Genomic DNA, 17,208 nt, shown 5'->3' with positions numbered 1-17,208 from the left:
GGGGAGGGAAGGCGGCTCGCTCCTGCACCCCCGGCGCCTGCCCCGTGGCGGGGAGAGGGCTTCGCGGCCGGCCGCACCGGTCGGGAGGGGCCGCAGCGGGAGGAGCGACGCGGGGCTGACCGCCGCCCGCCAAAACGCGCGGCGTGGTGGGACGGGACGGGACGAGACGGGGCGGGACGGGGCAAGGCAGGGCAGAGCCGTGCCGACCCCTCGCTCGGCTGGCCCTAGCCCGCCGCGATGTCCAGTGACTCCCCGGCCTTCAGCAAGCCCCCGGACGCCGGGGGGCCGCGGGGCAAGACGAACGGCTTCGGGAAGACGGCGGCCCGTATGGCGACCGCCCCAGCAGAGGGGGTCGCCGCCGCGACGGAGAAGAAGCCGCCGCGTCTGCCCAAGTGTGCCCGCTGCCGCAACCACGGCTACTCCTCGCCGCTGAAGGGGCACAAGCGGTTCTGCATGTGGCGGGACTGCCAGTGCAAGAAGTGCAGCCTGATCGCCGAGCGACAGCGGGTGATGGCAGCGCAGGTGAGCCCCGCGGGGCGGCCCGCCGCCGATGCCCGCCGCCGCCTCGGCGGGTTCTGCCCGCCCGGAGCGGGGCGGGGCGGGGTGGGCTGTCCGTCCCGCCGGCGTGCTGCCGGCGGCGGGGTCGTTCCTCCGCGCCCCGGAGGGCGTTGGTGCCCGCCGGAGCCCGGCGGTCGGGGCCCCGGTGCGGTGCGGTGCGCTGAGACAGCGCGGCCGCGGGGGGAGCCCGGCCCCGGGCTGGAGTTAACACCGCCGTCTGCCTAAATTAACAAGGCTTTTCGCCGCCTCTCTCTAACGTTAGGTGGGGTGTTGGTTTCTCCGGCAGAAAACCAGGAGGTGCCCTGAAGGCGCGTAGGATTTTAAGTCACGCTGCGCTAGCGGCAGGGGCAGGCGGCAGCGGCCGGCGTTGGGCTGCCCACTTCCGAGCACCCCTGCACGCATCTCCGCCCGAAAATGGGCAGAGCCGCAAGCTGCCGGCCGCCCTGCAGTGCGCGGATCGGTTTTAACGCCGCCGGGGGGGAGGACTTCTAGTTAACCTCGAACGGCCGGCTTTCAGCTCGTTTTTAGCCAGGCAGTGGGTAATTTACCCAAATAATTGGTTAGCGAGAATATTTTCCGCTGGCGGTTTCAGGTCCGGTGTATCTGCTTTTCCTGATGCTAGGTGGCTTTAGTTGAGTGCGTTTCTGAAGTGACTGGTTTTTTAACAGCGGTTTTTCTGATTTTGCATAGAGCGGCTCTGTAAATAGCAGCGTGGCTCGGTCATCTTAAATCCAAACGAGGACTCAGTGGTATTCGCCAAGAAACCAAACTGCATGCAGTTCTGCGTACGAATAACTTTGTCCGTTGGGTAGTCCCGCTGAAGTCACAACTCTTTGGCGATGTAAATGACCGTTGTGTTAGTCCTTGTGATCCTTATCTCGAAAACTTCATTAAGAGGAGTCTTGGGAGCGTAATGGCTACCAGCGTGCTTGAGCTCTGTGACTGGCGTTGCACGTATTCGTTCGTGCAAATAGTCCCCTGCAGACAAATTAGTTGGAAGGCGTTAGGACTACTGGTGCAGGTATAGGCGGTGGTATCAGACCCACCGACCCAGTTTGCAATTAATGTGCACGCAGAGCTTTGTAATCCTGCATAAAATGAGCATCCCACTGACAGATTTTAAAAATCTTAGTAGCTCTGGATTAAATCCTTCCCCACTTTTTTATGTAACTATTCAGTGCAGGTATACTAAATGTCCCCTGAAACCACTGGGAGCTTTCATTCATTTAGATAATTTCTCTTTGTCTGCGGCGTGGCAGTCCAGAAATTGTTGTTATGCCCAAGTTAATGTGCTTTCTCTGCTTGTTGAGAACCACGGAATAATAAACTTGGATCCCTTTGCTGCCTGCCTCGGGGGAGGGAACATGAAATGGAGTATTCCCTGCACAAGTGTCCCCTTCTGCACAGACTGTTTTTCCTGCTGCCCAGCAGCTTCTGTCAGGCAGCGAATGCCTCCTGGTAAGATTCTGGTCGTGGTCCTCCTGGGGGTTTTCTCTTCCCTGCGTAGTACTTGAAAGTGGCTTTGAAGCCTCCCTAACTAAACCTTATCTGTGTAGGAGTTACACATTGAAAGTCTGTCTTTCCCCCTTACAATATCTTTCTGCAGTAAGCCTCTTGGCGGTGGTGGAATTTTACAGTTCAAGGTTACTGGCTTGTGAAGTCAAAGTTACCCGTGGTGGTTGCAAGTCTACACCTCCTGTTTGGTATGTGTTTATTGCAAGAGATATTAATTTCTCTAATGGTATTATGCATCTGTATTAGAAGATTGTTGCTGCTGAACATGGAAGTGGAGGGAAGATCCTGTCCAAGTTACGCAGGAGAATTTCCAGCAGGAAAAGCCCATGATCCCAGTCTGTAATCTAGGACAGATTTCCAAGGTTCAAATACAGATGCAAATCAGTCACCTGGCAAGTTGCAGAGTAGGTAGCTGTAAGGCCCCCAGTGTCATATATACTGCCTGGACATGTACCACAACTTGGCATGGGTGGACAGCTGTGCAAAATTGATCTGCCAGTCCACATGAGGCAGGAGGGGTCCTCTGTATTTTTAGTAAGCAACAAACATGGTTTGTTTGCACCCGTGTCCAGACAGTGTAGTGCCTGTGGGCTTGGCCAGTGCTGGCTAGGCTTTGGAACATCATCAGTGATGGGAAAGAAGTGTGGAGCTCCTGCTGCTCCAGGCCTGGCCAGCTACCTGCAATGTGTGTGACACTGCCTGAGATGCTTGCAGGGTAGTTCCCCACATTTGCCGTGCTTCTTCCATGATGGCTGTCTGTGTACAGTATACTGAAATTCCTTTGAAGGGCTAGAGTTCCAGCAAAGAGCCAGTGAGGGAGCCCAGCAGCCTTGGACAGGAGCAGAGTGCAGGTATAAGTCCTTTTGAAGAGCTGCTTTATATTAATGAAGAGGCACAGCAGGGCCCTGCAAGTAGATTAATTTCTTATCCCCAGCAGCTGTGTATCAGCAGAGAGGAGGGTAGTGACTACACTTTTCACAGTATGCTTTGCCCAAAAGCAACTGTCTTGGGTGAGTGCGGTCAGTTTTAATACATCTTCATGTGGCCTCATTGGAGGAAGATGTATATGGCACCAGCATTTCATAGGTTTGTTCATATATGTTTGGACACAAAAAGGGGTTGGTTTTAAATAGCTTTATAACCTCCTTTATATCCTCCTCTACCCACTGGCTGGATCGTGACATCAACACCATAGAGTACCAAGAGGAAAAAACAGCCTTGAGTTTGAGTCTTTTGTTGTTGCCATTATAAATTGTGCTCAAGCCGGAGAGCATGCCCAGCATCTGTCTTCTTGTTCCCAGGTTGCGCTGAGAAGACAGCAAGCTCAGGAAGAGGAACTGGGAATCAGCCACCCGGTGCCCTTGCCCAGTTCCCCCGAGCCGTTCGTTAAGAGGAACAGTGGTGGCAGCTCTTGTCTCTTGTTGGAAAGCGGCAGCCCTGTGCACTCGGTGAATACAGCCATGATGGCAGCTGGCACAACATCAGGTAAAGTGCTGGGAGAGCGATGCTCACTGCTGGGGGCGAGGGCTGACGTTGCTTACGACTGCCTGCTGTTGCACCTCTTCCCCTGCCTGCAGTGGTGGGGTTGTGGAGGGTCCCCTCTCCAGGAACAGCGTTGCACTGTTGATGTGGTTATCAAAAGGGAAGAACCCAGGGTCAGTCTTTCATACTTTAGTTGATTATTTTTACTTGAAAATCAGAAATTAATTTGGTATAGACTGGTGCTGTAATTGAATTCAGTAGGGTGTATACCTGCAAGTAGAGATTTATGAGGAGGTTTTCTCCTTTCTCCCAAAATATGTGCTCCTGCCACAGTCCTGGCAACGGCGTGTTGGCTGGCAGGGTATCTTCTTCAAAACCGGAGTTTTCAGCATTGTATAGGAGCCAAGTATGTAGGTAATATCATTGACCCCAGCAGCAGAAGGCTGCCCACTTTACATGTTTTGACGTGGTGGTGCATCTGTTGTGTGTGGCCGGGTGTGATAACTACAAAGGACTGATGCAGTCCTTCCACTCCGCTGCACCTTACTGTATTGCATTAAGCCCTTGTAAACAACAAAAAACCCCACCAAACCAAAACTAAAAAAACCAAACAGTATTTGTCTGCAGATTCAGTATAACCATGGCTAAGCACAACCAAGACTTAAAGGTATGGAATGAAGACTCTAGGCAAAGTGCTTTTTTTCTATGCAGAGCTTATGCCTGACAGATACAGCAATTCAATAAGTATAAAAATGAAACTAATGTAACTGACTTCTGTATAGACAGAAAAAAGAAAAGAGCAAACAAACATAGAGGAAAGGAAAAGGAAATTTCATTCATTTTTAATCATCTGTGCTGATGTCAATAATACAGGTGAATATAATTCCGGCTTAAAAAGATGTTTCTAAAGTGGACAATGCCTTGCATTAACTAATAAAAGGACAGCGCATATGTGTATCTGTCAAACAACATCACTGTTTTGTGGGCCATTTAAAGACTTGTCAGATGGATTTGTTGCATCCATTGCAGACAGGCAGTTTCAGACCGATGTGGAGGAATTTCTTTGGGAAGCTTTTAGAAGAACTGGTTGATAAAACAATAAATAGCTTTTTATTAGTTTTTTTGTTTTCATTATTGCAGTCATGTTAGTGTCACCTTTGAATCGATGCAATTACTCCTTTCATATTTGGATTACTGCATGCTTTGTCTATAGACGTGGAAAAAGCTGGCTGAAGATTAAAGTAGTATATTCAGTAATGTATAGAGATTGTGTGTAACTCAAGAGAACAAGAGCTTGCTTATACAGAGAGGCCAAAAAATGAAATTGTCTTACTGGCAACAAAATTTGCATAAGCTTTACTCTTAATGTTTTTAAAATGTCAGTGGAGGTATTTAATTTATTAACCCCACTTTAATAATCTCTTATTAATTGAATTAAATTGTGGTCTTTAGTGAAAAACATTCATTAAACAAGCTTAAGGCAATTCACATGCTTGAATAAAGACTTTCATGAAAACATGAAAATGCCTAATTTTAAAGTAATTTATTTGAAATTTTTTGGTGAAAACAATTGTAAATGCTTTGCAGTCATCTTTCTTACAGTGGATTTTTCTTTGTGAGCAATTCAAATACATTGTTTCTCAAGCATTTTACTAAATAACTGTGGGTGGGTGACAACATTTAAAATACATAGATTAATCTCCAGAGAGAAGATGTGATTCCAGCCAAGAATCAAGGCAGGGTCAGCTTTGTTCACCAGAAATGGAGGGATCTGGGAATGAATATGAAATCGGGTTCATAACTTTGTTTTTAGGCTCCTAAGTAGCAACAGAAATTCATGCTTAGCTCAAAAGCGACTGCACTGCATAAAGTTCTGTCCCAAATAATTTTGGTAGGTAAATCTGTTGAAAGCAGTGTAAAGTACTCATGGGTATGGATTTAACACGACCGGTGACTGCGTGCTGGCTCTGAAGCTGCAGAAGGTGCTCTGCGTTCAGCCAGACCTGTAGGGTGGCTTCATCAGATGTCAGAGTACAGGCTTCACCCTGAAAAGTCTGATTTTTCAGTGAGGAACACTGCTTAAATATTCTGAAGCTTTCTCTTTTTAGCATATAAAGATCTTTTGTTAGATAAGGAACTGCCAGGTATGATGTGACATTAAGTTCTTTAGGTTTAGGTTAGGTTAGGTTTAGGTATCAAGTTGTTTCAGGACCAGCTGCTCAAAGGATTCTTGCATTGGTGTTTTACCATTTTATTGGTACCCTCAACTGCAAGCAAAATGAGAGACCCTGTTGGAGCAAGTGTCACAGTGTCTCAGTTTGGTAGGCTGAAATGCTGATTTTGCAAGAATTTACAGTAATCATTAAGGCAGGCAGAGAGAGTGAAACCCTTTGTGGCAGGGGAAGTCAGCAGCTCCCTGCAAGCCCCAGGGGAACCAGTGGCTCCTGGGAGTGCAGCGTGCCCTGTATGACACACGTTAGACTAGGCAAGAGGTGGTTTTGACAGTGGTAATTCTCTTCGTCCTGTAAGTTTTTGGCTTCACAAGAGCAATTCTTGTTTTGGACTCCCATCACGCAGAGCATTGTTTGCCAGCAGAGGAATAATGTGTGAAGGAGTCACACAAAGAGAGAGAGTCTTTCCTCGCTGTATCTATTTTATCGGCAGATCAGAAATACCGTGACACCTGGAGAGGCCAGAAACAATTTTTCAGATCCCTTCATGACATGCTGTTTTTGAAAAGGGGAGAAATGAATTGTCATGGTCATAGCATAGGGGTTTGTGCATTTACCATCTCAAGCTTGGAAATCGTGTTTACTTTGGATGGACCGTATCTTCCCCAATCAAAAGCAAACTGGGAATTTGCAGGTTAGCTGGAATTGAGCAGACTGTGGTCACAGGGCATTAGCAGAGCCTCTTGCGAACAGGTGTTGTAGTTTCTGTGCATTTTCCCTCAAAAAGTTGTAGGTTGCTGAGAGCAAAGGCCATTTAATTGTACAGAGCAGCAAAAAGTCATGATCCCAGGGGATCTGAGGTAATTGTCCTTCCTTCTGTAGGGTAAGTACATCTTGTTAGATTAACTAGTGTGCAAAACTCAGGAAAAGACTATGGTGAGGCATTTAAAACATGCCTTTCAGACACACTCAGTTTATAAAACCTGGATTCTTCCCTGTTCCATGTCAGTTTGGTGCCTCGGCCATTTTAATATGTACAAGTCACCATGGGCTGGGGAGGTGTGATCATGAAACACCTTTGAGAGAGTTGCTCACACAAAAGGAAGGAGACAGTGCATTTCACCTTTCCTCCCATTTTATTTGGTCCTTGTCACAGACTAAGGGTAATGTTTGGCATTTGGTGAATGGGGTGTGGTGGCTGCAACATATATCACCTGATGACTGGAAAGTGCTGGAAAGCATCCCCTCTTTCTGCTGCTCTATGCTCATGTTGGCCCAATTTAGAAGCATCCAATATAGATGGGATTACTGTATGATGCTAAATGTCAGCTCCTGCTCCTGTGCTCTGCAGTGGTTGATTTCCCATTGGCTTTGCAATGACTATTAATAATGACATTGTTCAGGTGCCTTCGTAGTATCACTGGTTGACAAGTTAAACATCGTTGTCAGCAATTGTGAGTAATAAGCTTGCACTTGTTATTTCCCTTTGCTACATTTATTATGTGTGACGGAAACAAAATAGTGTTCTTTTTTACATTTCTCTAAGTGGATGCTGCCTTAACTTTGGAACTCTTTGAGGAACAGATGGGTTTTTATCTGCTCATAAATACACACTGTAGTGGGGTCAGCAGTAATACTATGGCTAATGAATGGTACTGAGATCCCTTTGAACTTGCAGTGCCCTAGATGCCTCTGAAAACCCTGCCTTGCCTTCTTTACTCTTCCTTTGCTTTTCTGGTGTTATCTTTTGCATTGACCTTTTCTATGACACTGTATTGTGATTTCAAAAATTGATGCTGTGAACTTGCAGATGTTGTTCTGCATAGGTAATGAGGTAAAAAACCAAGTTATTATAATTGGAAGATACCATGGACTGGTTTTAAAAAAGTGAGAAATTTTCTTTTTGAAAGAAAAGTCCTTTTAAGTCTTCACAGTATAGTGTCATATGCTGTCAAAATTTCAATTTTGTCAAAAAAGTCTCGTTTTAGTCAACGGATGAGCAACATGACGAAGCTGCCATGGACATTTCACCGTGAGAGTGTTTAAGCACTGGAACAGGTTGCCCAGAGGGGTTGGGGAGCCTCCATCCTTGGGAAGACTCAAAATTTAGCTGGATAGTGCCTGAGCAACATGATCTAACTGGGAAGCTGGCCCTGCTTTGAGCAGAGTTTGGGCCAGCTGGCCTCCAGAGGTCCTTTCCAAACGAAACTATTCTGTGAATCTATGAAATGCCCTCTTTTTTGTATTGACATTAAGTCAACATATTGAAATTTGAAATTCAGCCAGCCTCAATACTGATAACATTTGCAAGCCTGGGAAAGAAATCCTGACTCTTTTGACCTAAATGCATTCGATGACTAAATCCAAGATAGATTTCAACAGAAAACTAGCATCATGGGGGTTGGCAGGTGGCGGAGAAGATGGCTAGTTCAGGTGGCAGCAGCCTCAGCAGCGCTGAGCAGTAAGGGGAAGGAGGCATTAGCTGCTTTGCCTGCCTGTGCCACGGCTAACTTGATGGCTGCATGTCCTCAGAGATCTTGGTGGGTCTGCAGTGGTTACTGGTCCATCATCCTGCTCTTTCCTTTTGGCTTTGTCTCCTTGTTACTTTTTAACAACGATTTTCTCCTGCTGCACCCACTACTACTTCATCACCAGTTTCAGTTGCTGGCTGCTTCCTGGTCCTGCCAACTCTCCTTCAATACTGAGAGCCAAGCAGCCCCATCCACTGCTTCCTGGTGCTTTTCCCCAGCTTCTCCCACAGCCAGCAAATCTCTGTTCAAAAGAAAAGAGTGTAGTTGAACATGGTGTGTCTTCACTGGATTGTAACAGCTGGCAAAGAAGTAAGTTTTGCATCCTTCACCTGTGAATAACTAATAACTTTCCATCCATAATCATCTGTTTTTTCTCCAGTTGGTTACAGTTAAGATGAGAGAAAAAGAATCTCATTTGCATGTGTCTCTTGTAAGAGTTTCTGAACTGTGTTATCTCTCTTGCATGGGCGTTATTTCCACAGCATGAGTTTGTCTTGGGAAGCAGTTGCTGGAGATGGTCTGTCTGTATGGTGTTTTTTGCAGTTGCTAAATCTCTTTCAAGCTGGACTAGGCAAATATTCAGGGAGTGTTCCACTTTGAACAATCTTCCTTTTGTTTAGGATAAAACCTTCCCCTAACAGGCTTTTTAAATTTCTGACTACAACTATGCGATAAACAAAGCACTCTGCAGTATTTTTTTTTTTTTCTGCTTTGTAATTTTCAGTTCCTACTGAAATCATGTATGTTTTGCTCGGAGTTGTTTAAAAAGGCATTGCTTGTGAAGCAAGGGGGGCGTTTCTGCCTATCTCTGCTGCTTTGGTTTAGCCGTACTTGGAAAAGCTGCAAAGGAGTTTTGAGCATCTCATTATACAAGGACATAGATAAATCTGAAAGGATAGAGGGAAGGGTGACAAAAATGATGTATGACTTGTAGAAAAGGAGACTAAGGGTGGATATAACAGTCTATAAATATTTGAGAGGTAATAATATGGAGGAGGGGGAGGGATTATTTACAGTGCTTGAGACAGCATAACAAGGAGCAACGGCTTGAAACTAAAAAAGACAAAATTAAATTAGACAGTAGACACTTTTTCTCCTAACTGGAAGTGCAATTAGCAACGGAGTGACCTGCATAAGGACAAGGGGGTAAGTGAAGCATAATCAGGAGAGGTGTTTAAGAGTGTGTTAGATTACGATCTCAAGTGATTAATACAGGGGTAAACTCTGATCAATGTGCAGGTTAGACTAGATGACGGAAATCTCCTGCAGCTTTGTCATCTCCTATATGATTCATTGCCTCTGGCTATTGTTTGACTGTGTTAAATAAATCATAATGTTACAGGGTTCTGCATCCCTGATTAGATGTTTCCAGTTAATTCTCCAGTGCTGGAGCTTGCAAAGCTTGCCCTTTCCCTGCTCCTCCTTTCAAGCAATATTCGTTCGTGGTCTTTGCAGCTTCATGTGTGTGTGTAGGTGCCTGTGTTTTAACTCAGCTAATGTCTGAAGTGCCATATGTGTTTATTCATTGAGGAACAGACTGTCAAAAGTGTGGTATTTCTGTTGTGTTGGTGAAACAGATAGAACTAGCTGTGATTTTCAGGGTTAAGTAGCTAAAGAAAAAGTTTCATTTTTCCTTTCAGGCTTTCAATGCTGTCTGAAGCTTCAGTGGAAGTGTAAAAATAAATACTAGTGTAAAACGATTTGGAAAACCTCAGAGAAGATTGCTTTTCTTTTTCTGTGCAAGTGGTACTGTGGGGCTTGCTCAGGGCTGTCTTCACCAGAGGCAGGGGCTGGGCAGAGCTTTCTGCAGTGTGCTGGGGAAGCAGAGGTGCTGGGGGACCAGCTGTGACCTACCCAGACCCAGTTACTTCAGGAGAGAAGGGCTGCTCAGCCCCAGGGCTTCTGTGACTGCCTTTTGACCAGAGGGCTGGAGGGGAAAACCCACAGGCAGCTCAACAGGTATTTCCGTCCTTCTTCCATGTTTCAGAAGAGCTTTTTTCCCGTGAAGAATTGAGCGATTTTTTTTTTGTTTGGTGCATTTTCCAAAATCTTTCGCTGTAGGGCTTTCTGTGTTTGCAGCATCTTTCTGTCCGCCTTTTCTCACACCAGGAGAGGTTTCCAGACGTAGAGCTACAGGTTAGAGCGAGGTCCATGCTGAGCAGCATTTGCTGTGTGCTGAACAGGCTTTACCGTGTACACTGTCCTCGCACCCGGGTGCTCAGGGTTTCTCTTCCCACTGAAGGCCAGTGGGGCTGGTGGGCAGCCCCTATTGTTCTTTGTGCCTTGGAAGCTCTTCCTCTGTCACACTGGCATTTGCGTATGTGCATTCACGTTTAGAGAGTGTTCTGTGCCAGCTTGTGCTTTCCATTTGTCATTATGAACACTGAGATGAGGAATGGAGCAGGAGCAGAAGATGTACTAAGAATTTTCTATCCATGGGCACATGATTACAGTATTTGCTGCTAACCCCTTGTTCCTTTCTGTGTCCTTGAAACAGTTACTATGGCTTATCTGAATGTGTGGGGCTTTCTTTTCATTTTTAGAAAAGATAAAAATGGGGAGTGAAGGAGTTGAGCGCCTTCTTAACTGAGCACTGCCATGTTTTCTTGCTTTTTCTATTTTTTACGTGCTTTCTTATACCTTGAAGACTGCTTTAATTTGCTTTATTTATAAACTAACTTCCTGATTCAGCCTGTTGGCCCCTTTTCGATTTTAAGTAGACTTGTCACTTAATGACATGGGGACTAAAATGCAGTTTTGAAGGTTCTTTTGTAGGAACACTTTTTCATATGCTTTTCTGATTCCCCCTTTTTTTTTTCTTTTTCTGAACTTTTCTAAACTTTCTCCTTAGTTTGAGTACCCGCTAGTCTTAATCAGAGTTGTGAATACATCAGTTAGTTAAGTACAAACATTGTTCATGCACTTCTGTCCTATGTTTTCTTGAAGAGCATGCAGAGAGTCAGTTAAGCACTGAGCTTCTCTTACTTTGCAATGAGTTTGGATTCCTAGTTATTTTATGATTTTTTTTCCCCCAATTCCTGTCTCTAGTCTCTATTCGTACTATTTCTATTGCTTACAGCATAGGCCACCATTTGCTGACTTGGATGCCTATAGTCACGGGCACAACTGAACCTCAGCTGATGTAAGCCACTGTAGTTCCAGTCACTGTGCATTTCTGTCTGTCAGCTGGGCATGAACAAAATCCATTAGTGATCAATTTGCATTTGCATGGAAGCAGATTTTGTGTGCAGGTGTTGTTGCATCCATGCAACACTGGCGATCGTGTACAAAAGTGATGCACGTGCATGTGATTTTTGCTCACTTGCCCAGGCCCAGTGGGTGTCTACAATGGTTGTTTACCACTCCTGATATTAGTTTTTCCATCACATATTAGGTAGACAGAGTGAAAAAGCCCTCCTGTTATTTCTAGCTGGTCTTTTTTAGAAACCTTTTGGGCTTCTGTCATCATATAGCTTATAACCAAGCATGGAGTCCAGCTAATTCCAACCATCGTCCTACTCCCTTTATTATTTTTAGTGTGAGCTATAATGATTTTATCCCAGTCATATTTCCTCCAAGGTCTCCTATCTCAGACACTTGTAAAGCCTTCCCTCCCTTCTGATGTTCTCTTTGATCTCTTGTTAATGACTTAAATCCCTTTATGTTTAATCCACACCGAATTTCTTTCTTCTCCTCTCAATTTGTTTCTTTGCACCTGCAGGTGTCCGGGCTGTCTTCCATCACTGTCTAGAAGTCTAGTTTTTGTTCCTAATTTCCTTTGTCTTTTAAATTTCTTCCTCTATTTTTTTAAAGTTGGGTTGATTATAACTTTTGCTCCCATTACACACTTCAGTAGCATGTCGGATGTCTGAATGCAGTGAGTTAAATGTTTGTAAGTTCCTTTCTCAAATCAGGTATCATAAGATGAATAATAACCGGTATACATATATATGCGCACATAGTAGTCATACTCCCAGCTGTTATACTGAAGATTGAAGATGGCACTTGTTTCTCGTGCTCTTAATTTTCTGAAGCACTAATTTTATTGGTCCTGATCCTGTTAGCTGTCATGCCTGCCAATAGTTTTAGACATGTAAATAATCCTGCTGTCTCAGTTCAGCGTGAACAAGCATATGCTGGCACATTAAAATAGTGCGTAGCATCTTCACAGATTCAAAGCCACATTCAAAGATTTTGAGTGCTTTTTCTCTACTAAAGCCATTCTTTTTTGCCAATAAAAATTTGAATACAATCACTATAGCTGTATTATAAAGACCAAAAGTGCAAGTAAGGAAGGAGCAAGCATTGCCCCCCAGCTCACATAAAAAGATCAACTACTCTGCTCTAGTTAGTGGCAGAAGATGTTGAAAGTGAAATTTGCTGCTGTGTACATCTTATTGAGGACCTGAAGCTTGCATTAAGTGTGGGTATAAAAATTATTTTCTGTAGGTTTTATTTCTTCAGCTGTATTAGGAGCATTTTTAAGTTGCATGTTAAATGTTTGCAGCAGATCATTTTTATTAAGTGTACGCTAAATGTGAACAAAATGTGCCCTCTCCAGTTCCACTGAAATCAGTGGTGGTATTTCAGCTCCTCTTAGCTGGAGCTGGATTGGGGCTGTGTGTATGACTGGGAAACTCATTATGCCAAGCTGCAGTCTTCTGGCTGGGATTTCTCCCTCCTTGTCTTTTTTCTCCCAAATCACATTTTCCTTTGAAAAAAATTGTTCTGTGTTAAGTTTAAAATTAACTAAAAATCTTAAATTTGGGAGGTTTTTTGATTGTATTTAGGAACGCACACACACAGAGTTAAAAGTCATTTGACCCATTATGGGATAACAGTTCTAGGTGTGGAAGAGAGGAAGAAATGCTCAATAATTTTTTCAGATCTTTGCTTTGAAGAAAGGCAGCCAATGTTGCTGTATATGGAGATGGTGACATTCGGCTTTCATTTCCAGCAGTAACTGAAATCAGCAGGATCGGATTACTTGCATGCAGTATTAAAAAAAAAAACCAACCAAAAACCAACAGAAAACTTGGCTGAACATCTCTCTGGTCCATTAATGCTGATTTCCAGTAAGTCTTTTAACACTGGGGAAATTCCTAAGGCCTGGAAGAAAGCTGATGTCATGCCAGCATTTAAGAAAAGCAAGTGTGGTAGGATGGGTGCCTACAAATCCCTCAGCCTGACATCAGTTTTTGTGAAAACAGCGGAAAAGTCCGCAGCAGACTGAAATGTGCGGGAGGGGGAGAAATGCAACTGTTAAAGAATGCTTACAGGATGTGAATTAACAGGAGTTTATGGGTAAAAGATTCTGTCAAGTTAGTAATCTTTTATCATTACAAAATTGCTTGACAAAGTGACATATTAATGCAATCAAACTCTGCAAAGCGTTTGATTATTGTATCCCCTGACATCTTGATTAGGAAACTCAATTGACAGAAAATCATTATTGTATGTGTTACATGGTTTTAAGTCTATCAGTCTGAAAATGTGGGTCTGAGTGGGGAGGCTAGTGCGGTGGTGTTTCTGGAGAAGTCTCACAGGGACCTGCTCTTGTCTGTAAGCGGTGTGGTCTTCCCATTGGTATCTTAGAAGCAAACCTGGAATCGCCACAGGTCACCTTGGTAGGTGATGGAAAGGTGCACGGACTGGCAAGCCGTGGAGAAGATATAAGTGCACTGTGGGAGAGTTGGCTAGATGGTTGGTCACGTGCAAACAAGAGCCACTTTAACCCATACCAGAAGTGAAAAATGGAGGAGTCTGTCCCTAAGAAACATTGTCACCGCAGAGGAGCTGGAGGCCACGAGGGTACTATGCTGAACATTAGTGGTTCCTGGTGGAAAAGGATGACCAAAGACTGGTACAGTCCTTTAAGACAGCCCTGTGATGGTGGGAAGGAGGCTTGTTGTCTTCTGTGCCTGAAACTGGGCAGGTGCCTGTGGGACTAGTGGGACTCCTTACGTGGTGACATTGTACATACAGGAAAGTGGGCTCTCAACAGATATTGGAAGGGAGATCGTTAGTGGTTATTAAGCAAGCATACCACACTAGGCTCAGGAACATCACTGAGCCAAAAATGATGGGAGACTGGGGGAGGGCGCGAGGGAGTTAGCACGTTTGTTTGCCCTGTTCCTAGTGTTCCCTAGGCTTCTCTTTATAGCTGATGGTGGGGATACAGCCATGGTCTGAACCACCACACTTGGGTTTGAACTTGGAAGGGCTCAGACAGGAGATGCAGGAATGATTAAAAGACCAGAAAACACATCCTGAGGTGAGAGGCAGCAGTTTATTTTGACCTTTAGTGACCCTCTCATCTAAGATTTCATTAATCCCCATATGATGGTTCTGAATCACTTGTGCCCTTGCCAGACTAGACCAGCTCAAGTTGAAGTTTCTGTGACGATTCATGGGATGGGTTTTGACATCGTGAACAGAAGTGTCATGTGGATGCAGAATCCCATGAAAAGCTTGTGTGTTGGGTGCGTCCACTGCGGGGCTCAAGCAAGGCAATAATGGACAGCCTTAATTCTAGGATCTCCCAGATTTTCTTGAAATGCTTTCTTGCTGCTTAACTTTTATCCTAGAGGGCCTCTTTATGGCAAATGTCGTTCTTGGTAAGATGTGCTGTTCCGCTTAGGACAGGTTTAGCCCTTTATAGGTGGAACTGGAAAACCTTATGCCACTTTGCTCAAATAATGACTCCAGCATTACTCCTAGAGGGAAGAAACAAGTAATGCTCATTCCTTCAGGGTGAAAATGGCTGTTGTTCTGGCAGTCGAGTAAACCTTGAGAAGCAGGAGAGCGCAGCCGTTGATGTCTTGGCGGATAAAGCTGTCTTCTGCCCCCCAGGACGTGTGCTGCCCTTGTGCCCACTCCTTGCCAATAACGCGGGCTGAACTTGGGGTCCAGCTGCTTTGTCCAGCGAGGGGTGTTGTGGGACACCCCGGCTCTGCCCTAGCTGTCAGAGAGCTGCTGCAGGAAAGGTGCAATGACTGGGTTTTTTTGTCTTGGGGTGGTGGGAGGAGGTGAAAAACGTGGTAGGAGTTGGCAGGTGATAAATGCCCAGGCGAGGCATGGGCCATGATAAGGAGGTGGGGTGGATCAGTCCCTGCACTTCAGCGCCAGGGAGAAGGCCAGGAGCCTGCAAGAGGCTCAGAGTTGTTGGACCATGCATTTTTTTCTTTTTTTTCTTCTTTTTTTTTAAATGTGTATTTCTGCTATGAGAAGAAAGCCATATCTCTGCTGAGCAACTGTGTTCCCTGGGTACAGTCGGAGAGGTACCTATGGACTGTGGTTGCAGTAAGCTGTTTTGGCTATGATTTATTCTCTTTAGACTGGACTGCTTTTAGCCCACACGTCTGATATGGCTGATAACAGATTTTTCGACCTCTCCCTCTAATAGATGTTAGTCGGAGCACAGCTGGGCACCCAGGGCTGTTTGGGCAGGCGATCCCAAATGAGGAAAAAGAACCGCTGGATTTGACATTTGAGCTTACAATGGGGTCGTAGCATTGTTGGCAATTGGGGGAGGGAGGAAGAAACATGCTTTTCTCAAAAGCTTTCTGGTCAAAACAATTGGGAGGACTGCAGAGACGGTTTTCCATAGGTGTGAATGAGAGTAGGACATCCCCGTAAGTCTCAGAAACCGGGCTCCAGGACAGGGGTACAAGCGCAAGCTCCCCTGCTGCTCTGTGGACCATGATCTTTGCCTGTGTTTGCTGGCTCATCTCGAACACAGGGTGACTCTCTCTTCCTTGCACCGCTGTTAAGGTCTCCACCTCCCCACTGCCTGAGAGCCAGCACAGAGCGATGGACCAGAGGCCTGCAAACTGTGGAGAAACACAGAGAAGGGTTTTGTCTTCACAGCGGCTCGGGTAGCCATCTCTTAGGGTCTCATTTCAGGGATGCTTTCAGGAGTCCAGGGTCCCTGTTTTTTTCACTCTGCTTTTAGGGAGAAGCCTTTCATGGGCAGATCTGAAAGGCCTGATTCTGCATACCTTGTGCTACAGTAATTTATACCATGCACTTTCAGTCCAAAGTGAGTACCTGATCCTTTACATTCCCTTTTATTTGTCATGATGGCAGAAAAGTGTCTCAGATTTTCTTCTGTTTGGGAAATTTATTTAATTACATGGTTCAAAAGCATCAAAATTATTTTTTTACTAGAATTTGCTAAATGGTAATTCCTTAAATGTCTCTTTTCAGGTAGCAATGTGGGTTGAGGGTTTTATACATATACGCACCTGAAAGAGAGGTTTTAAGATAAAGCACACTCTGGAGTATATTGATGAAAAGAGGACCAAGGGGAAGACAAAAATCAAGATGCACAGAGTCAGCTTTCTTGTTTTCTTGAGAGCCCTGCTTCTCTGTAGGGTCTCACTCCAGTGTCCCTACGAAGAAGAGGGACATAGTGTGTGGATTCAGAGTGCGGTGAGAATGCTAGCTGAAGCAAATGGTACTGGGGTGCAGTTCAGTGCCTGGGACTTCTCTGTGAGCTTTGAGAGCAGTGGAGAGCAAAACCTCATCCTTCGTGCATTCACATCAGTATCCATAAAGGACAATCCCTGTGAATCTAATATTGGACCAAATTTGTCTCTTAGGAACCTGTACTGCATTGACAGAAGCTGTAAATTAGGGGGATGGTGGTGGTGTTTAAAGCCCTCTCTCTGCTTACTGAAGGAGCGGTAAATGGGCTTCTGTGTGAAAGAGCAGGGCTCAGCAGAGTTACACCGGTGTGAAAAGAAGCCGAAATAGTGGAATCAGTCTCTGAGGAGGGAGAGGACAAACATAAAAGGTGGCAATGGAGTGGAGAGCAGCTGGTATCTTCTCCAGAGCCTGATGTTCAGGCTTAGCCATGTGCTGCTGTTGTGTTCTTCAAATTCCCATTGAGAGTCTCCAGCCTCTTCCCATTCCCTTCCTTCTCTTACTAAAGAGGTTTCCTTTCCTCT

The 17,208-nt window shown here is 45.2% G+C and overlaps 1 protein-coding gene across 2 annotated transcripts in view; it reads left to right on the top strand.

Moving 5' to 3' along the window:
• The first annotated feature begins 237 nt into the window (after window positions 1–237).
• DMRT1 (doublesex and mab-3 related transcription factor 1) overlaps window positions 238–17,208 on the top strand; it is a 63,356-nt gene continuing 46,385 nt past the window's right edge. The window contains exons 1-2 of one of the 2 annotated variants that reach the window (XM_030004784.1): window positions 238–522; window positions 3,375–3,558. In XM_030004784.1, coding sequence (XP_029860644.1) covers window positions 238–522; window positions 3,375–3,558 — 469 coding nt within the window. Of the gene's footprint in view, window positions 523–3,374; window positions 3,564–17,208 lie in introns of both variants that reach the window. The other variant, XM_041120905.1, reaches the window with a different exon arrangement.

Source organism: Aquila chrysaetos, chromosome Z, assembly GCF_900496995.4.
Source record: "Aquila chrysaetos chrysaetos chromosome Z, bAquChr1.4, whole genome shotgun sequence".
NCBI classification, from domain to species: Eukaryota; Metazoa; Chordata; class Aves; order Accipitriformes; family Accipitridae; genus Aquila; species Aquila chrysaetos.
The sequence above is the reverse complement of the archived record's forward strand: the minus strand, read 5'-3'. Positions and strand labels throughout refer to the sequence as shown.